At 36.4% G+C, this 18,317-nt stretch overlaps 1 protein-coding gene across 1 annotated transcript; it reads left to right on the plus strand.

Moving 5' to 3' along the window:
* Positions 1 to 3,845: 3,845 nt before the first annotated feature.
* LOC130742307 (uncharacterized) lies at positions 3,846 to 13,934 on the plus strand. The gene is made up of 12 exons (XM_057594445.1): positions 3,846 to 3,994; positions 4,070 to 4,284; positions 4,398 to 4,657; positions 5,882 to 6,035; positions 7,355 to 7,464; positions 7,558 to 7,645; positions 8,380 to 8,712; positions 8,788 to 8,862; positions 10,056 to 10,609; positions 12,840 to 12,948; positions 13,046 to 13,225; positions 13,497 to 13,934. The coding sequence occupies exons 2-12, from the start codon at positions 4,117 to 4,119 to the stop codon at positions 13,671 to 13,673; spliced, it is 2,208 nt and encodes a 735-aa protein (XP_057450428.1). The 5' UTR covers positions 3,846 to 3,994; positions 4,070 to 4,116; the 3' UTR covers positions 13,674 to 13,934.
* The last annotated feature ends 4,383 nt before the right edge of the window (positions 13,935 to 18,317 follow it).

Consider the following 18,317-nt stretch of genomic DNA (forward strand, 5'->3'; position numbering starts at 1 on the left):
GTTATATAGGCCAAGTTGGAGGTCAAGTCTTGAATAATGACTTCAACAAATTCTCCATAAAAGACTTTAGGTTTAAATATGCTAGAGGTCCCTGTAATTGTACCCCGTATGAAAATAAGTCACTGAGAAAAAAAATTCTGATTCCCGGTCCCTAAAAATGTTTTTTTAATCAGAATAGGTCTCTACGCGTGTTTAAAGCTTAGGTGGCTCTATTTTTGCATAGTTGTTATTTCCACGTGACCTTTATAATTTTCTTTTATTCCTCATGGATAAATCGATTAATTTAATAAATAAAAACAATTAACCCTAATAAAATCAATTATAATTCTTTTGCTGTCAAAAAAAATTAATCAATTATAATTAAAAAATTAATCTTAATCAAAAAACATCATTACAAAAAAATACTTAATCTGATAACTAACAAAAATAACAAAATATCATAATCTTTAACTAAAACACAATTCTCAACTTCTTTATCTCTGATTAACGCCTTCTGTAAACAAAATAAAAAAATTAACGCCTTCTTCATTGTCTTCTTCTTATCCTCATCCACCTTGTTCCTACTCTTCTTCTTAACTCAAACCCAGAAATCCTAATCCAATAACCCAAAAACCAGAAGATGAGTTGGTGGTGCTGGTGGATTTGGGGTTTTTTGGTTTCAGGTGAGGGTGGGGGTGAGGGTTGATGTCGTTGGAGAAGGTAACCCTAGAGAAGAAGAGATCACATAAATTAACCATGGTGGGAGCAGTAGAGAAGGATCAACCACTGGAGAAGGCAGATCCTCTCTTGCACAACCGCTCCCTCGCCCCAATCTTCGAAGCAGATCCGCCATGTTTCTGGTCAAGAGAAGAAGAAGAAGAGATCAAGGCCTGAGGGGAAGTGGTTGCGCTAAACAAAACAGAGCAAATCACATGCGCCTTCTTGTGCCTCACTCTGCCTCTCCCTCTCTTCATTTTCTTGTTCTGTGGTGGTTGAAGGTTTTGGTTTGGGAACGATTGTGGTGGTTGAAGGTTATGGGTTGGGGTTGGGGCGGTTGATTTTTGGGCTTGAAAATGCAGTTTGATATTACATTTTCTGAATTACCATGTTCTATTTTCGTTTGCAGATTTAGGTTTTGAAAATTCTGGGTTTCAGTTTGTTGTTTTCAGATCTGAGTTTTGGTTGTGGCTGGGTTTTGGAAGAGAAAATAGAGGAGTTGGAGGTGGTTTGCAGGGAAGGATTGGTGGAGCACGACTTGGCCATGGCTGGTGTTGGCGCTGAGGATGGTGGTTGTGGGTTTTGGCTTGAGGGTGGTGGTGGTGGCTTGAGGGTTTAGATTCCAGAAAATTTTAATGGTTCTTTCCTATAAGAAGATGAGGGATTGAAAATTAATGTTGATTAGGTTAGTGTTAAGTTAGATTAATTTGAATAAGAAAAAGGCACCTAAGCATTAAAAATAAAAAAGAAATCCACGTGGAAATGATGATTGTGTAAAAGATGAGCCACATAAGCACATAACACGCTTATGGACCTATTCTGATTAAAAAAAAATTTATAAGGACCGGGAATCGGAAAAAAAAAATTCAGAGACTTATTTTCGTACGGGGTACAATTCCAGGGACCTCTAGCATATTTAAACAATGACTTTATTTTTGGTTCTCCCTCTATAAGTAAACATGCGTCAAAGTTGAGATCATTAGATTTGACACCCCTCTCATTAGAAATGTCACCCCACTTACGGAAACTTAGTTTCCGAAATATTTCGGAAATAAGGTTTCCGAAGTATTTTTTCACTCAAAAGTGGGTGTTACATGTATTTTGCACTACAAATCACGAATTAATTTCGGAATCTAAGATTCTGAAATAATTTGGAACTTGAAAATCCGAAAATGAGGGGTGTGAAATTTAATGGTTGGGTGACAAATCCAGCTCTCCAAAGTTGACCTCTTTGCCGATTTGTGTAAATTTAAACTTTTCATCTAAGGTGGGTTTGGGCTGAGGGAGGGGACATGATGGTATTTCAGTTTCTCTCTCCAAATTGCCGCTATTTTTATTTTTGTACTTGCTTCGTAGCCTTTAGGTCGAACCTATATTGGTAGGCCAGGTATGCCCATATTCGTTTGGTTGGTTCAACATGAAAGAAGTATTTACATACATTTATTATTTACACACTCAAATTTTCAATTTTAAAAATATCATTTACCTATTTTTTTTTGGTCAAATCATTTACCTAATTTTAATAAAGCAAAGAAGCTTTCAATTATTTATGAACTATACTTTCAATTATCACAATCATTTGAGAATATTTTTTTCTGTTGGTCCTGACAGGCCCATTCCTTACATCGGTCTCTAATATTTATTACCAGACTAAGCCCAAATGTGAGCTCCCATTTCAGGCCCAAACTCGAACTATCTGCAGCGTAGGAGAAAAAGAAAGGAAGAAAAATCACAGTTCGTTAACTCGCAACTCGCAACGAGACTGGTAGGTAGTTCCACTGCAACATTCTAGTTTATTGCCCATAACGAACGGAACGATAGATTCAAAAAGAAGAACAAAGCAAATAGACTCTCTCCGTTCATCAGCTATCGAATCTTTTGCACACTGCATATGGCCCGTTCTTAATGGTAAATTCACAAATTTACATTTCCTCGATTGCTGCAGATTCTTCAATTTTCGTGTATGATTTTGAAAATTGGGGCGAACTTAGGGGTTTTAATCTTCTTTTCACTATGTGATTCTACAAATTCCAATTAGGCGATTATTGTCATTCTAAGGAAAATTTGAGGAATTTCTCCAACTCGCAATTGCTGAAATTTTGTTAATTTTTGGGTAAGGTGATTGTTGTGTAATTGTGTTTTTTTTTTGTGTGTGTGTGTGTATTTTGCAGTGTTGTGGACATGAAGGATAAGAAGAATACTAGTTCTACTCTCAAGCGCATTTTACTGAATTGTACATCTCAGGTTTGGTTTTGTTTATCTTGGATTATGTGTGCCAGAAATGTGCTTTTACCTTGCTAGTAGTACTCTGAAGTAAATTGTTGAATTGATTTTATGATTTTCACTTCGGATAACCGAATTTAATTTATTTACTTCGGTAGATGCAATTGACATGTGATTATTATTGGGGAATTGGTTTTAATGCCACCCCCTTTTCATTTTATTTGCTGCACTTATGTGTGCGGGAACCAATTACACACCTGCGGAACACAAATTATACATTCCGCATATTAAAAGTGCGGAAGGGGAAGGCATTAAAACTAATTCCCGAATTATTGAGGTGTCCAGGTTGTTATATGTTGTATAATAGAATGCTTGCCTTTTCTCTTATATTATTCTCTCTGTGTCGTCCTCATTATTGTTTGTTTGATAGTACTGCATGAATATTGATGTGGTCAAGTTTCATTTTTAGGCAAAAGCATACGGGAGCTGTGTCGCAGCTAAGGTTCCAGAGATTGAACGTGATGTGTGTGTGAAGGAATTCCTGGAGTTAAAAAGTTGTATGCAGAATATGGTATTGTATTCTTCTATATTTGGGTTGAAATAAAGTTTTTGTCCTTTACTCTGGCTTGGTATCTTTAGTGGGAAGTTATTTCTTACATGTTATTAGAAAAATGTTACCTTCTATGTTTTCTCTTTAACTTTGTACAAAAGACTGAAGAGAAACCTTTTTGTGGACTTCATTAGTTTGGATCATGGCTTTTGAGAGTTACAAGCCGTTTCTGATTAATTAACATTTTATTTTTCCCTGACTGTTTCCAAAACTATTAGCTTATTATGTTGTGTGCAATGTATAGTTGTTAATTTTTGCATTTGAAGTTAATATCTTATGTTTAAAATTACATATTGCTCCTAACAGCTCAAGAAGAAGTGAGCAGCCACTTGCTTCCCTGTTCTGGGCCACAGAATAAACAAACTACACCTACGAAGCAAACCATCTGTAGAGAAAGTTTCCAGTCTTCAGTCTAAGAGGGAGGCCCTATAACATTTTGCGTCGAAGGTTTAACCTTCAGTGCTTGTAAGTTGTTAACCATAGATGCCTTACTTCTACCTTTTGCGGTTTAGTGTAAATAATTTAGGATGTTTGCTGCAGTTTGTTATCTCACCTCTGCCACCACTGTGTAAACGGGACTCTGCAACATGTCTGGAAAAGCATCAACTTCAAAGCCTAATATAGGTATGAGTGGATCTGACGGTCTTTCGCATGCTTACATTCAATATCCACCACTTCGGTGCAACATTCCTGGATCAAGGGATTTATTTTATGATGACGGAAATAAGTTGCTACTTTCCCCAACAGCTGACCAGGTAACATGATATGCTTCATATGTTGTTTGATGACATGCATATTAGCTATTTATTTATTTTTACACTTGTTCAACTATTTAATCACATTGTGTGTTTTTGTTTGTAATGTTTAGATCTTTTCATGGAAAGTCAGTCCCTTTGATCCATTTGTTGGTCCCAGCACTGATTCAATAAGTGAAGGCCCTGTCATAGCTATTCGGTATTCTCTAGACATGAAGGTTATAGCAATCCAACGATCGAACCATGAGATACAGCTTTGGGACAAGGAAACTGGGGAATTTTTTAGCCACAAGTGTAAACCAGAATCAGAAAGTATTCTTGGATTCTTTTGGACAGATAGTCAACAGTGTGATATTGTTCTTGTTAAGACCAGGTATACTTAGCTTCTTTATCTCCTCTTTGTTGATACAATTTACATTGATTAATGATGTATATATATACACACACACACACATCATTAATGGGGTATGGGCCACATGAATGGTTTTATATTAAATTTCTAACACGCCCCTCACGCAAGAGGCCTTTCGGCTTGAAGCCTGGACAATGCACATGCCTACCTACCATGAGCTTAAATTCAACTTTTTATTAGAAGAATTGAGGGCGGAATAGAAGCTCCGATACCATGTCAAACAACCAATTATCCCAAAAGCTTAAGCTGTTGGGTATGAGCCACATGAATGGTTTTATATATTATATATATATATATATATACATATATATTTTAGAGGATGATCAATCAATTTGGCTTCTTATATTTTAAGATTTGTAAGAAACTAAGAATCTTCTTTGGATCAAGCATTCTTTTCAATGTATTTGAATCACTGAATGGAAATAAAGGAGTCTTGAATATTTAGTGTTCTTGAGTGAATTATTTATTCTTGGATGTTTGTTTATTTTGAGATGGTCATTGATCTGCTCCTTATGCCTTCAAACCTTTCTTTAGCAATTTATGAAAAGTGTCATCAAAGAAATGGAGTCATTACTGTTATTCTCTAGTAGTTGTGGTAGAGCACCATAAATTTGAGTGTGTCTGGATGTTTTTAATGATTTAAAGCATGTTATCTTTTTTTTCAGTTCTGATACACTTCTTCTCCGTACCTACTTACAGGAAGAAGGAATTCTATTACTGAAAATGCTGTTTTATTGCCTTTATTTTTAAAAAGCAATTTTCAGAAGAAACAAAATGTGAATCAAGCTGCCCCTTAATTACTTCTGGTCTCCACTAACAATGAAATACTTAATGTTGGGTTTGGTGGAGACCGGAGAATGGCATTGCGATTATGAAATTTTCTTCTATAAATGTAGATGAAAGTAATGATAAAAAAAAATTCTGCCCAAGAAAGAAACTTAAATAGAAAATTATATATTTTTAGAGTGCAACCTTGTCTCCTTTCATTTTTATATTTATATGTGGTCTTGAGTCCTTGACAAAATGTGATCTAGAGGTATAGTTCTCAATACTTGTGGCATTTCTCTAATATAGTTCATTAAACTGCTGTGAGCATGACACTGCTCCCCAAGTAATTCCCCTTCCTCGTCCTTTTCCTTTTATTTGTAAATAATATATATTTTAAATTTAATTTATTTTTGACAGTGGTCTAGACATGTATGCATATAGTTCAGCATCAAAATCACTGCAATTGGTGGAAACAAAGAAACTGACTGTGAGTTGGTATGTATACACACATGAAAGTCGCTTGGTTCTTCTTGCTTCTGGAATGCAGTGCAAGACATTCCATGGGTTTCAGGTAAGATAGCAAACTGTTTGCTTCTTTTTTCTTCTATTTTGTAGATCAAGAAGATATGTACCTCGTAGAAGAATAGTATCTTATCATTGTTTTAATCGAAGTAGGATTATATATCATTGTTGTTCAGAAAGAATGACATGTATCAATGCAGCTTCTTTAATAGCAAGGTTATTAAAACCGGACCGGTGATCAAACCGGTGAGGGTACTGGTTTAAGGTTCATTGGTTCAACTGTATTTGAACCGTGGTCCGACCGGTATAGCCGTTATAAATTAAATAATTTTTTTAAAATAAACATGTAATCTATAAAGTAATATATGCTGTCAAAAATAATATAGAATAAAAAAAATGCAAATTAAAAGATTCCATAAGTTGGTTTTCCATTTCAAAAAAAAAAAAGTTGGTTTTCGCTAGCTACACACTCGCTGATGTCTCTGTTATAGCAAATTCACTCAAATTCATTGTATAAACAAGAAAGTTACATAAGAATCAATTCCCACAGTGAATTCCCACGGTGGACACTGAACAACCAAGGCCACTAAACTAAGCCCCTAATTTATTCTATCCCTACCACACCGCCAGATCCAAAAGCTTTTGTTGGTTTTCTCATGACAGTATTAGCATACCCACAATTTCCTTCTTCTGTGCTCTGGCTCTTCCCTGATTTGGAGATTGAAATTCGGAACTATTTCACTTTCTTTCGTCACTTTACAACCTCTCCTCTGCTAATGTAGATTTATCTAAAGACTCCAGAAACAGACACCACTCCATTGTTGGACCAGAAGGCAGTGCAAACCACCTCTCGCAGTTGGACTAGGCTGCGGTGAAAGAAAGAGTCGAGACGGCGATGCCGGAGGACTCCAGTGACGGCGATGTGCGGCGCGGCTGAGGTGGTGGCACGAAGGATCGAAGGTGAAGGAGTTGAGATACTAGGGTAACTGCCCGAGCCCAGTCCAATTTGTCCGAGCCCAGTCCAAAAAAAAGTTAAAAACGAAAAAAAAAAGTTTTTTTTCTTTTCTTTGAACCGCCCTAAACCGCCAACTGGCTGGTTTTGCCCGGTTCTCCCGGTTCTTGACCGGTTCACACGGTTCGCCTCCGGTTTTATCATCCCACGGTTTTTGAGCCATTTTGAACCGGTCTAGGGTCCGGTTCCCGGTTTGAACGGTTGAACCGGCCAATTCGGTTCGGTTTTAATAACCATGTTTAATAGTCCTTGTCATGACTCATGACTCATCTGTATTAATAATTTAATATAGAATGTCAACTGATATTGTTCCTATGTTATTATATTTGCTGATACAGCAATGCATTTCTGGTTAGATTTCATCTGCAGATATTGTTCGCTTGCCAAGGTTTGAGATGGTTATGGCCAAATCTGAGGCAAATAGTAAGCCTGTTTTAGCAGTTGAGGACATCTTTATAGTCACTGTGTATGTATCAGTTATTTTCTTTATCAAGCTAAGACCTTTATAATTATCATATCTGTCTATTAAGAGTCTTATTCTTTTAACAATCAATCACAGTTATGGTAGGATATACTGCTTGCAAGTTGATAGAGTTGCAATGCTACTCCATTTGTATAGGCTCTATCGTGATGCAGTGATACAGCAGGTTGGTTTTGCTCAAATTTCTCAATGATTTATCATTTTGATTCTGTTTTCAAAAATAACATTCAAGAAAACTTGTCTGGACAATGCCTATTTTCTGTAAAGCATGTGCCCGATGCAATTTTACTTTGGTGATCCTGTATCATCATCAATTATAATATATGATGTGTGGTACTGTAACATCATTTATAATCTATGATGTTAAGAGATGTATCAAATGAGAGGGGTATTTTATGAGTGTTGGAGTGTTGAGAATTGAGAGTAAAAACAATATGAACTGAATCTGTTCTGTTGTCATGTCTTTGGATGAGCATGGGGTACACTTATATAAAATTCCCTAGTAGCTGCGGAGTATATTGAACTCAACTAACTTCTGACTGAAAACGAACCATTAACTAATTCTAACTGACTGCTAGGATTAGAATACTCTTCCTCTACAATAGTTTACAGCTTATCATATAATATATGCTGCAGTACTCTCAAGCTCAAATAGGTGTGGAATGAATCACACATGTTGAGCTTGGATCTCAGTTCAGTGAATCTAGAAGGATATTTTTCTTTACCTCAATAATTCTTGAAGTTCGTAAGGATATTTGACTAGGTACACAAATAAACAATAAAATATGTCCATATGGGATATGTAATTTTAAACTGTTATTGTACAATAACAGTAGTTGCATGCTTTGTCATTGACCTGTAGACTCAAAAAAATCACACTTATGTTCATGATATTTGCAGGGCTCTTTACCAATTTATTCCAGCAGGATTGCTGTGAGTGTGGTCGACAGTGTACTTCTTATTCATCAAGTTGATGCCAAGGTTGTTATACTTTATGATCTCTTTATAGATTCTCGAGCACCAATATCTGCGCCCCTTCCTTTATTGTTAAGGGGTTTCCCACGGTCTGGTACTTCATCTCAATCTAGTGGTAGAGAAAGTGAGAGTTCAGATGGTAATGTTGTGAGAAGCCATGAAGCAGTTACCTATGCTGATACGTGGATTTTTCTAGTGCCTGACCTCGTATGCGATGTGGCCAATAAGATAATATGGAAATTCAACTTAGACTTAGATGTAAGTTATTTGTTCATTTATATAATTAATACCAAATGTAGTGTGCTTTCTTTTCATTATAACCCTATCTTGCAGGCAATTTCTGCCAGTAACTCAGAGGTCCCATCAGTATTAGAGTTCCTGCAGCGGCGGAAATTGGAAGCTAACAAGGTATCTTCCCTCATTTCATTATTGCAATGGTTCATGATGCAATAGTGCAGCAGTTGCTTTCGGCTGTTTGCCTGTTTCTGTTTAATTTTAACCAGAAATGTGTGTGTGTGTGTGTGTGTCATTTTATGTCTAGGGGCTACTACTATATTCCCAGTAGTTATCTTAATTCATGCATAAGTTCATTCAGATCTAAAGTAGACTTCTAGTAGTCCAAAATTGGTAAGTGTTATCACTTTTCTGGAAGACTACTCCTCCCTACTAAATGTAGCAGGCTTAGCATCTGAGAAAGGAAATGACTTAGTTGAAAAACATATATCGTCTTTGCTGCTATGAAGTCTGCCACTATCACTTGTCAAAATTAATTATCACCGGTTCAATGAGCATTCCAATTTATAAAACATTGATCCAAATTCCGAACATAAGCCACTTGACTTTCAACTCACTTTTATAAACATCGGTTTTACCAAAATCAAATTTATCCACAATCCATTCTAAGAACGATGATTAATGTACAAGGAGAAAATGTGTGATTGTTATGAGAAATAGAGTACCATGAATTGGCATTTGAGAGTCCTGCTTGGCTATGCTAAACATTGGTAAGGATAGATATCATAGGTATCATCTACCCTTGCAAAAAGAGTAATACAAATACACACACAGACGTACGAACATAGACTGCCTCAAAAAGTTATACTGTTTTGCAAAAATGGAAAATAGCATGCATGTACTCAAGAATGTTATATGAATTGTATTAAACTTTTTTCTTGGATCTCTGGATGCCTTGTAAGTTTATTATTAAACATGAGAATGCTGAATTTCCTTTTATCCTCTATTGAGATATTGCACTAGAAGTTTGGAATGTGAAAATGGAAAAATTCCTCATCTAAATAGGCCATCAAGGAAATATTTTATACTGATATTACCTGAAGTGTTTTTTTAACTGATTTTAAATTACGGTTAATGATATTACAGTTTTATCAAGCATAGTACTTTGACATATCCTTGTTTGGTTTTTGGAACTAAATTATGTTAAGGTCTTACATTGGTTAGAGATATGCCCAAAGTAATCCTTATAAAGAGTAGGGCAATTCTCATCGATCAGCTAGCTTTTAAAGTTGAGTTAGATGCGCGACCAAGTTCTAAGAAGAAAATTGATGAATTTGTAAAACGTTGGGTCGTTTCTGCTCTTTCAGGCTAAGCAATTGTGCTTGGATATAACACGGACACTTATTCTGGAGCATAGGCCTGTGTCTGTGGTTTCCAAGGCTATAAATGTACTAGTCACCTCATACGCCCATTCAATTAAAACTGGCAGCTATCTGAAGGTACTGAAACCAGAGAGGACACCTGCTTCTGGTGTACCAAATTCTAGCGCTGATGTATCTGCTACAGAAACAGGTGCAACTGGAAAATCAATCATATCTGAAACTACTGCAAGAATAGACAGTGGGTCTTTAATTAAAGCATCAAGTGATTCTGAGGATGACTCCCTGTCTGCAAATCCTAATCGCAATTCGGAGGAGGCAATAGTTGGGGGTACAGTAAACAATGGAAACTCCCTGATTACTGAAGCTCATCCTGATCATGATATGCAATCATCTTTACAGTCTGGGCAAGAGGAATCCCAACTTACTTCTGCAGCAATTTCACCTGATGAGATGTACAGCTTTGTCTTTTCTCCCGTCGATGAAGAGATGGTTGGAGACCCTTCATACTTGGTTGCTATCATTATCGAGTTCCTCTACAGGTATGCCATCACAGCATTATGCTTTAGTTAGGAAGTTTTTTTGAATCTTTACTTGGTTTCTATCATTATCGAGTTCCTTTGAACTTTGAAGGCATGCCTCCACAGCTTTACCCTTTAATTAGGAAGTTTGTTTGGACTCAGAAGCCTCTCCATATATTTGCTCTAGTTTCAAATGAAATTTAGTTTGGTTCACTGTCAACATATGGCAGGAAATTATATGATTTCACCTGTTTCAAAGAAAAACTTCTAGAAATGATATGCCTTAACTGCTCGAATGATGCTGACTTATAGTGTAGACTTTGGAACTTTCCATTGTAAGGGATCAATTTTAGACTCAATTCAAATATGATCAACTTTCAATTGCTTCTTTTATCAATCTTCTTGTACTGGCAGATCTAGAGCTCCCTATTTAAACACAATGCACTAAGCATAGTCTTTCGATGTCAACAATATTCTTGATCCGTCCTTTTCCCCCTCCCATTTTCCAGGCCTACGATTTGTCCTTTGTAATTCACACAAACAAATGTTAGTGCAGAGTAGCCAAGCCCAATGACCACTCTTAGAATATAATATAAAACCTTTGATGTGGCCCTTACCGAACAACTTAAGCTTTTGTGATAATTGGTTGCTTAACATGGTATCAAGGCCTATCCTAGATCCGTTTGTTGGTGGAGACCTCCCATATTTGGGCCACCCTCAGATGTTCAGTCCTGCAAATCCCACGCTCCAAATGTCCAGCCCAGGGCGTGAGAGGGTGTGTTAGAAGTTCCACATTGGCTAGAGATATGACATAGATAGCCTTTATAAAAGGTAGAATTTGAGAGGCCTAACTCAACCCAAAAGCTTGCTCAAGAGTTAAGGGTTACTCTACCTTTTATAAAGGCTAAATTATTAACATATTGAACACATAGGTCCATAAAATGCAAGACACAACTCTAAAAAAAAACAAAATAATAGGGGTTCTGTGAAAACATACCAGAGGTTGCAAATCTGCAAAAAGTTGAGCGGCAGGATGGTTGGTGTACTAAATAATTGCAAAACAACTATTTAGTATAGAGTAGACCATAGTTATCGATCGCGGAAAATAGCGGTGCTATCGCGCCGTCGCGTCGCGTCGCGGCCCTTCCCCGCGATTATGAATCGATCGCGTCGCGGAACGCCGTCGCGGCTGTCGCGCCGCGAATCGCGGCCAAATCGCGTCCAAATCGCGTTCAATCGCGTTCAATCGCGGTGCTCCAGGTTGAAGATAGGTCGGGTTCAAGGAAAATCCCCAAATTGCCCTCAAAATTGTAAAATTAGGTTAAAATTTGAGGGTGCTTTTGGAATTTCGCTCTTAATAAGTGAAACGCACCGTTTCACTCGTCTTCTTCACGCGTTTCTTCTTTCTTTACGCGTTTCCTCTGCAACCTGCAACCTTCTTCAACGCGTTTCTCCGGCGCGACTTGCTTCCCCTCAGCCACCTTCGACCAGAAGTCCAGAACCCATGGCCGCGGCGCAATCTGACAAGCACCGTCCAGGCTCCGGCGACCACCACCCCTGTTTACCCTTGGGCCTTTATTCTGTTCTGAGTTGCTTTGTTTTTTTCTTTTTTTCCTCTATTTTTTTTCCCCTTTCTTTTAGTAATTATATGTATATATTAGTTATATAATATTATATGTGAAAAATCAAAATAGCGGTCATCCCGCTATCCGCTATCCCGCTATCCCACTTTTGGGGTCGGCCGCTACGCGCCGCGATCCGGGATTGACTACTATGGACTAGACGATAACCAAAATGTGTTATGTGAAGTATTTATCAACCAAAAAAAGAAATGAAAACAGGCACGTGTAAAACATCAAATTCCACCGATGGTGTAGTCACATACCACATAGGTTATTACTATTCAGTTGTTAGATGAGACCTACCTAGAGAATGTTTCCCGTTCAAGCTCCAGTTTTGCTAATATTAATAACACACTTTCTAACATTATTTTCAGCACACTATTCATCATTAGGTGAAAACTTTCTGAAAATTTTATTCTTTATTTGGTTCAGCTTGATATGCCTAAGCCAACTAATCCTTAATTTAGGATATTATGTAGACTCTCGTAGAGTATATTAGGTCAGTTGGACCATATACCACTCGAAATTATGGATGGAAATGGGGATTAAATATGTTTTTTTTTAATCTGATCATGCTTTACCACCACTCTTGAGAATTAGCTGTCAATGCTCTTTATTAATTGTTGCAGTGCAAATTTGGAAAAGGTTCGTGTACATCCAAATCTATATGTATTGATAGTTCAGCTTCTAGCCCGCAATGAACGTTACGCAGAACTCGGGTTGTTTGTCATAAACAAGGTAACCTGACTTCTGTATATTATTGTGAAGTTTGAAGGTATTTTGTACTCTAAATTATTGTTAATTTGATTATATGACCAGACGCTTTTTGCTGCAGATCCTGGAGCCCTCTAAGGAAGTTGCACTACAGCTCCGTGAGTCTGGTCGTCAGGATACCCAAACTAGGAAGCTTGGTCTTGATATGCTGAGGCAGCTTGGCTTACATCATGATTATGTATTACTGCTAGTGCAAGATGGATACTACCTTGAAGCTTTGCGATACGCGCGGAAGTACAGGGTAATTTCTATTTTGCTGGCTCCTAGTTTAGGAAGTAACTGTTTGATGCTTTAAATAGTAAGAGAGCAGGGATATGATTCAGATCTGAGGAATATGGTGCTGCAGTTTTCTCATGATATTGTTGGCTTTGTGGCTGTAAGAATTCCATACAAGTAATTGTAGTGGAGAGATGAGTGTATAGGGAACATGAAAACATCCCTGGGTTTGCATTAATGATTTTGTTTAAATTTTTAAAACTACAAAGCTAAACTAGTTTGAGAAAAAATTTCAGGTGGATACCATCCGGCCATCGTTGTTCTTAGAAGCAGCATTTGTTTCCAATGACTCCCAACACCTTGCTGCAGTTCTAAGATTCTTTACAGATTTCCTTCCTGGCTTTGGAAACACCTCAGAGTATAATAGATACTACCGGATACTGAATGAGTTGAACTCGTCTTTGACTGTTTGAGCAGTCTTGCAGGGGAATAAATCAGAGAGAAACCGGGTCATTGTCAATGGATAATCATGTTGAAGTATGGGATTGTCTTGTTATGACATCCGAAATCTTAAAGATATGTATTACATTTGGTGTAGTTGTATTTTAAGTTTTTTTTTTTGGTAGAATTTGTATGTTAATAAATGGCTCTCTTCCTGCTAAGATTAGTTTTAGTTGATACTTTGATCTAAATGAGATTTTCCACTATGAAATATTTCTATGGTTGAGCTTGTATGTGCTTGCATATTTCTTCAATTTATAAATTTCCGTGGGAGGGCCACGAGGGTAATGTGTACTTGGAAAGAGCTTGAAAACTCAGAAGTGAGCTGAATTTGAGACTAATGGAATGATCAACTCCGATTCTGAACATAACTTGTACTCGAGCAGCAAATGGTCTTATATACCTGAGTTATAGTAATTATTTTCAGCATCCAATATGTATTTGATTTTAATCATGATGCAACAGAAGCTATAAAAATGGGTAGCCAAAACAGAATGCTACAAAAAATCCTGTTGAAGGCCTTATATTTACTATGAAATGTACACATCTAATGATTTTTTGTTTTGTTACATAAGGAAACTAAAAATACAACTACAACACAGCTTCTCCCGAGGGGCAGTAGACCAAAGCATATTGTGGGACTGTTTGCACAACTCAGCCAAATCTCATAGCCTTGAGATGATTAATATCATGGCTGCAGCTATGAGGATATATCGGCAGAAAAGAAAAACCTTAGCCCGAAAATCAATACAAGAGTTTGCTTCTCTACGAACATGTTGAAAATAAACATTTGGAAGATGATTTCCAACCCAAAAAGGCACTCAATGAGGTTGATTGCATTAAGAGTATCACTTTGACAAACCGCATCATGAAAACTCAAGCAAAAAGAAGGCCATGCTTGATTGAAGTGACTTGTGAGTTAGTTATGCTTGAAGAGCACTACCACCACGCATAAGCTAGAAAGTCCCCCCACCAAAAGCCCATTAGCACATCGCGCTAGGCCTCCAATCCCCATAAAATTACCGTGTCAACAACCATCAGTATTATTCTTGTTGACGACGAGACTTGGAAATCCTGCACTCATCAAGGCAGTTTCACATTTGGCCATAGCTGTATGAGACGAAGAATGTAGTCAATGGACCATGGAACCTCATAAGAAAATCATGCTAGTAGATCTTAGTCAATTAGAGGCACAATTTAGATAGTTACAAATTACATTTCATTGTCATTTACATTTTCAGCTCATGTATATAAGTAAAATGAAACCGATATTAGAATATTTCATCATCTGTTCATAATGGTTGACTATTATAATCAATGCTCAAATTCTTCTGTTTGCTATGTTTGAGATCCTCTGCTAGATATCCATGTTATTGAGGATCTCAAGCGTAGTAGACAAAATAATTGGAATATTAATTCCAATATTCATTCATATTGGAAAAGATGATGAAATATTACAATGATTTTCCTATTTATAGAGTCATACTAGTATTCTAATAATAGTTCTGATTCATTTTACTCTCAATTTCTTAGTCCTAATACTTTTCTCTTCAGTTTCTCATTCTTTCAACTTATTTCGTTTTAACTTCAAATTCAAACATAAATGGTAGACTTATTGTTTTTGTGCTACATAGTTTGGCATGATCTAGCTTTTCCTATGATATTTACGTTGACTTCAATCACATTAGATTAAATAAATAAAAAAAGCAACAATATATCAATACCATGGTTTCAAATGACAAATTAGACAAACCACTTTAAAAGAAAAGGACATGAAAAAATCAATCATCAAACAATGGGACAATAGTGAGAAAGAAAGAGAGGAACAACTTTAAGGCTGTAGTGAGGTAAGAAATAGTTTCCGCAAGAAGAGCGACAGGGATGATCAAAATCCAAACGTAACACAGTGGAGATTTTCAGTCTTTTTAGGGCAAACACAACCTTCATTGTTCTGCAATTTTACCATTTGTTTTGAAAAAAAGAAAGTAGGTAAAGCATCCAGCACAAAACAGATCGATCTTTTGCATAGAATGATTGTTACACAGGATGAACGCTCCTGACCACTAGTGTTACACATTGAGAAAATGTGTATATATAAAATATAAATTGCATGGTGGACCTTTCATTTATATAAAACTCATATAATATAAATATAAAGACTAAAAACATATTCAAACCTTTAAAATCTTATCCAATACTCTTTGATGATATTTATTATCTAAGATTATACACACAATTTAATCATCTTTAATTAAAATATAGCGGATTAAAAAGGCCTCATCCCATCTTTTTGTGTGTGTGCAGTAGTGAGTTAAAAGCAACAAACATTGAAACAAAAACTAAATTAGACTTCTTCTATCCAAAGCTAACATCGACAACAACACTTGAATTTATAATAATTATTAAATAAACGTTCAAGTGAAAACTATTTATAAAAGTCTTGAATTTTTAAAGAGTTTAGTTACTGTGTAGTGGAATTTTTTTTATATAATCATCAAATTAAAATCCATTAATTTTCATGTAATAATTAAATTTGAATTCCAAAATATTAAAATGAAAAATAAAAAAGATGTTATTGAATACACGTGTAAAAAAATAAAGGGAAAAAAAGTGCAGAATAACAATCACCATGTACTACTTCATGCAAACATTTTTTTAATTAATCAAGGTATTCCATTGGGGTATTAATAGTTGTGAGTAATTCTTACCCACTGTTATGACACTAAGAGGTATGAGGTTTATTAATGTAATTTTTTTACTCGCAAAATTTGAAAATTGAACTCCAATCATTTATTTAAATGACGATTTTTTTTCTATAAATATTTAGTACTTTATCACCCTTTGAATGTCATCAGATTCGAAATTTACTCATAGTTAACACTCTTCACCCCTCCCTCAAAGTGTATTGTATGAGAATTGATTCCAAAAACTCTTCCCACATATATTGTCAACTGAGCTACTCATAGTGTTTTACTTCAACCCAGTTATTTGGGTAAATAGCCAAGTTGGTCCCTAAATGTGTCAGCCGCCTTCAAGTTAGTCCCTAAACTTCTAAAATGCATCCCGCGGTCCCTGAATGTGGCAAAACACATTCAAGTTAATCCCTGGGGTTAAATTTGTTAACGGACGTTAACAAAATCTTTTTTTTATATTTTTTTAATCCAGCTGGACTGCTTATGTGGAATTGGAATGTTAGGACGTCAAATTAGTCCCTGAATATGGGAAACTAGTCCCCAAATTAATCCCTTTTCATTCTTCATAACCTTCATCTTTATCTTCATCTTCAAATTCAAACCCACAAAACCCAGAACCTTCAAATTTGAACATCATACCCTTCAACTCACAAAACTTTCAAACCTACAAAACTTTCAAACCTACAAAACTCAAAACCTTCATATTCCTCCTTCCTCTTCTTGTCTTCTTTGTTGATAAAAATCAAACCTTTGTTCCCTCTTGTGTTAGAGAAAGGTTTGATTCCCAAAAAATCCACAATTTCATTTTCAAAGATGAATATATTGCATACCAAATCTGGATATCCATTAGATAAATCAAAACAATAGGAATCCATAACCCAACATAAATCGTGCTTCCATTTTTAATAAACTCATGTCATTGATATTCAACATCCTTAAGCTGCCCTTGACCCTTGATGGAGCAATTATCAGTTGAATCTGTAAAAAGTAACTGAAGGAAAAAAAATAATTATCTTCCTATTCCAAAAAGAATTGAACCCAGAACCCATAAATATTGAATCCAAAACCCATGTTCCCCTCTATTTTCTGACTCATAACCCATACAAAATTCAAATTAAACCCAGAATGCCAAAACCATTCAAATTAAACCCGCCACCAACTCATCTTCACCACCGTCCACCAACCTCTCCCTCTCCCTCATTTGGTCTCTGGGTTCGCCTTCACCATTTCTACAGAGCCTAGAAAACGGACGAAGGAATCAGGAGTGAGTGAGAGAGAGAAAGAAACCCCAACCTCCAAAAGACCCAAAGCCCCAATCAGCAGCAAAAGTTCTGAAGAATCCAAACGGTGAGAGTAACCGCCGCATGTCGTCGATCTGCTCTAATCAGCTTCGATCTGCACCGTGAAGAGAAGAAAAAGGATGTTTGAGCTTTGATCTGCTTTGATCTACTTCGTGAAGATAAGAGGTGTGGAATTGTTTCATTTTTAAGATAAGGGAAAAGGATTGCTGGTTTGTGGGGGTTGGGGTTTCTTGGTTTGTTTATGGGTTGAAGAAGATGCTGGTGAAGATGAAGAGTGAATTAATTGACGATGTTCTTGTGTGGAGAATTTGATTTTGGGGTTATTGGGTTAAGGAGGAGGATGAAGATGGTGAGATGATGAAGATTAATTTAGGGTTATAGTTGTTTTATGTACTGGAGTTTTTTTCTTATTTATTTAACTATTTTATTTTATTAATTTTTTGAGTTCAAATGTCACATAAGCTTCAGCTTTCACAAAAAAAAAATCATGTCAGCATTCTGTTAACGTCCGTCACATTATTTAACGCCAGGGACTAACTTGAATGTCTTTTGCCACATCTAGGGACCGCGGGATGCATTTTAGAAGTTTAGGGACTAACTTAAAGGCGACTGACACATTTAG

The sequence above is a fragment of the Lotus japonicus genome, chromosome 1, assembly GCF_012489685.1.
Source record: "Lotus japonicus ecotype B-129 chromosome 1, LjGifu_v1.2".
In the NCBI taxonomy this organism is placed as follows: Eukaryota; Viridiplantae; Streptophyta; class Magnoliopsida; order Fabales; family Fabaceae; genus Lotus; species Lotus japonicus.

Bases quoted from the DNA above. Each gene is read 5' to 3' on its own strand.
- LOC130742307 (XM_057594445.1), top strand. From the start codon at position 4,117: ATGTCTGGAAAAGCATCAACTTCAAAGCCTAATATAGGTATGAGTGGA. The intron at 7,646-8,379 runs GTTGGTTTTGCT...TGATATTTGCAG, and splicing joins GTGATGCAGTGATACAGCAG to GGCTCTTTACCAATTTATTC. The intron at 13,226-13,496 runs GTAATTTCTATT...AAAAAATTTCAG, and splicing joins GATACGCGCGGAAGTACAGG to GTGGATACCATCCGGCCATC.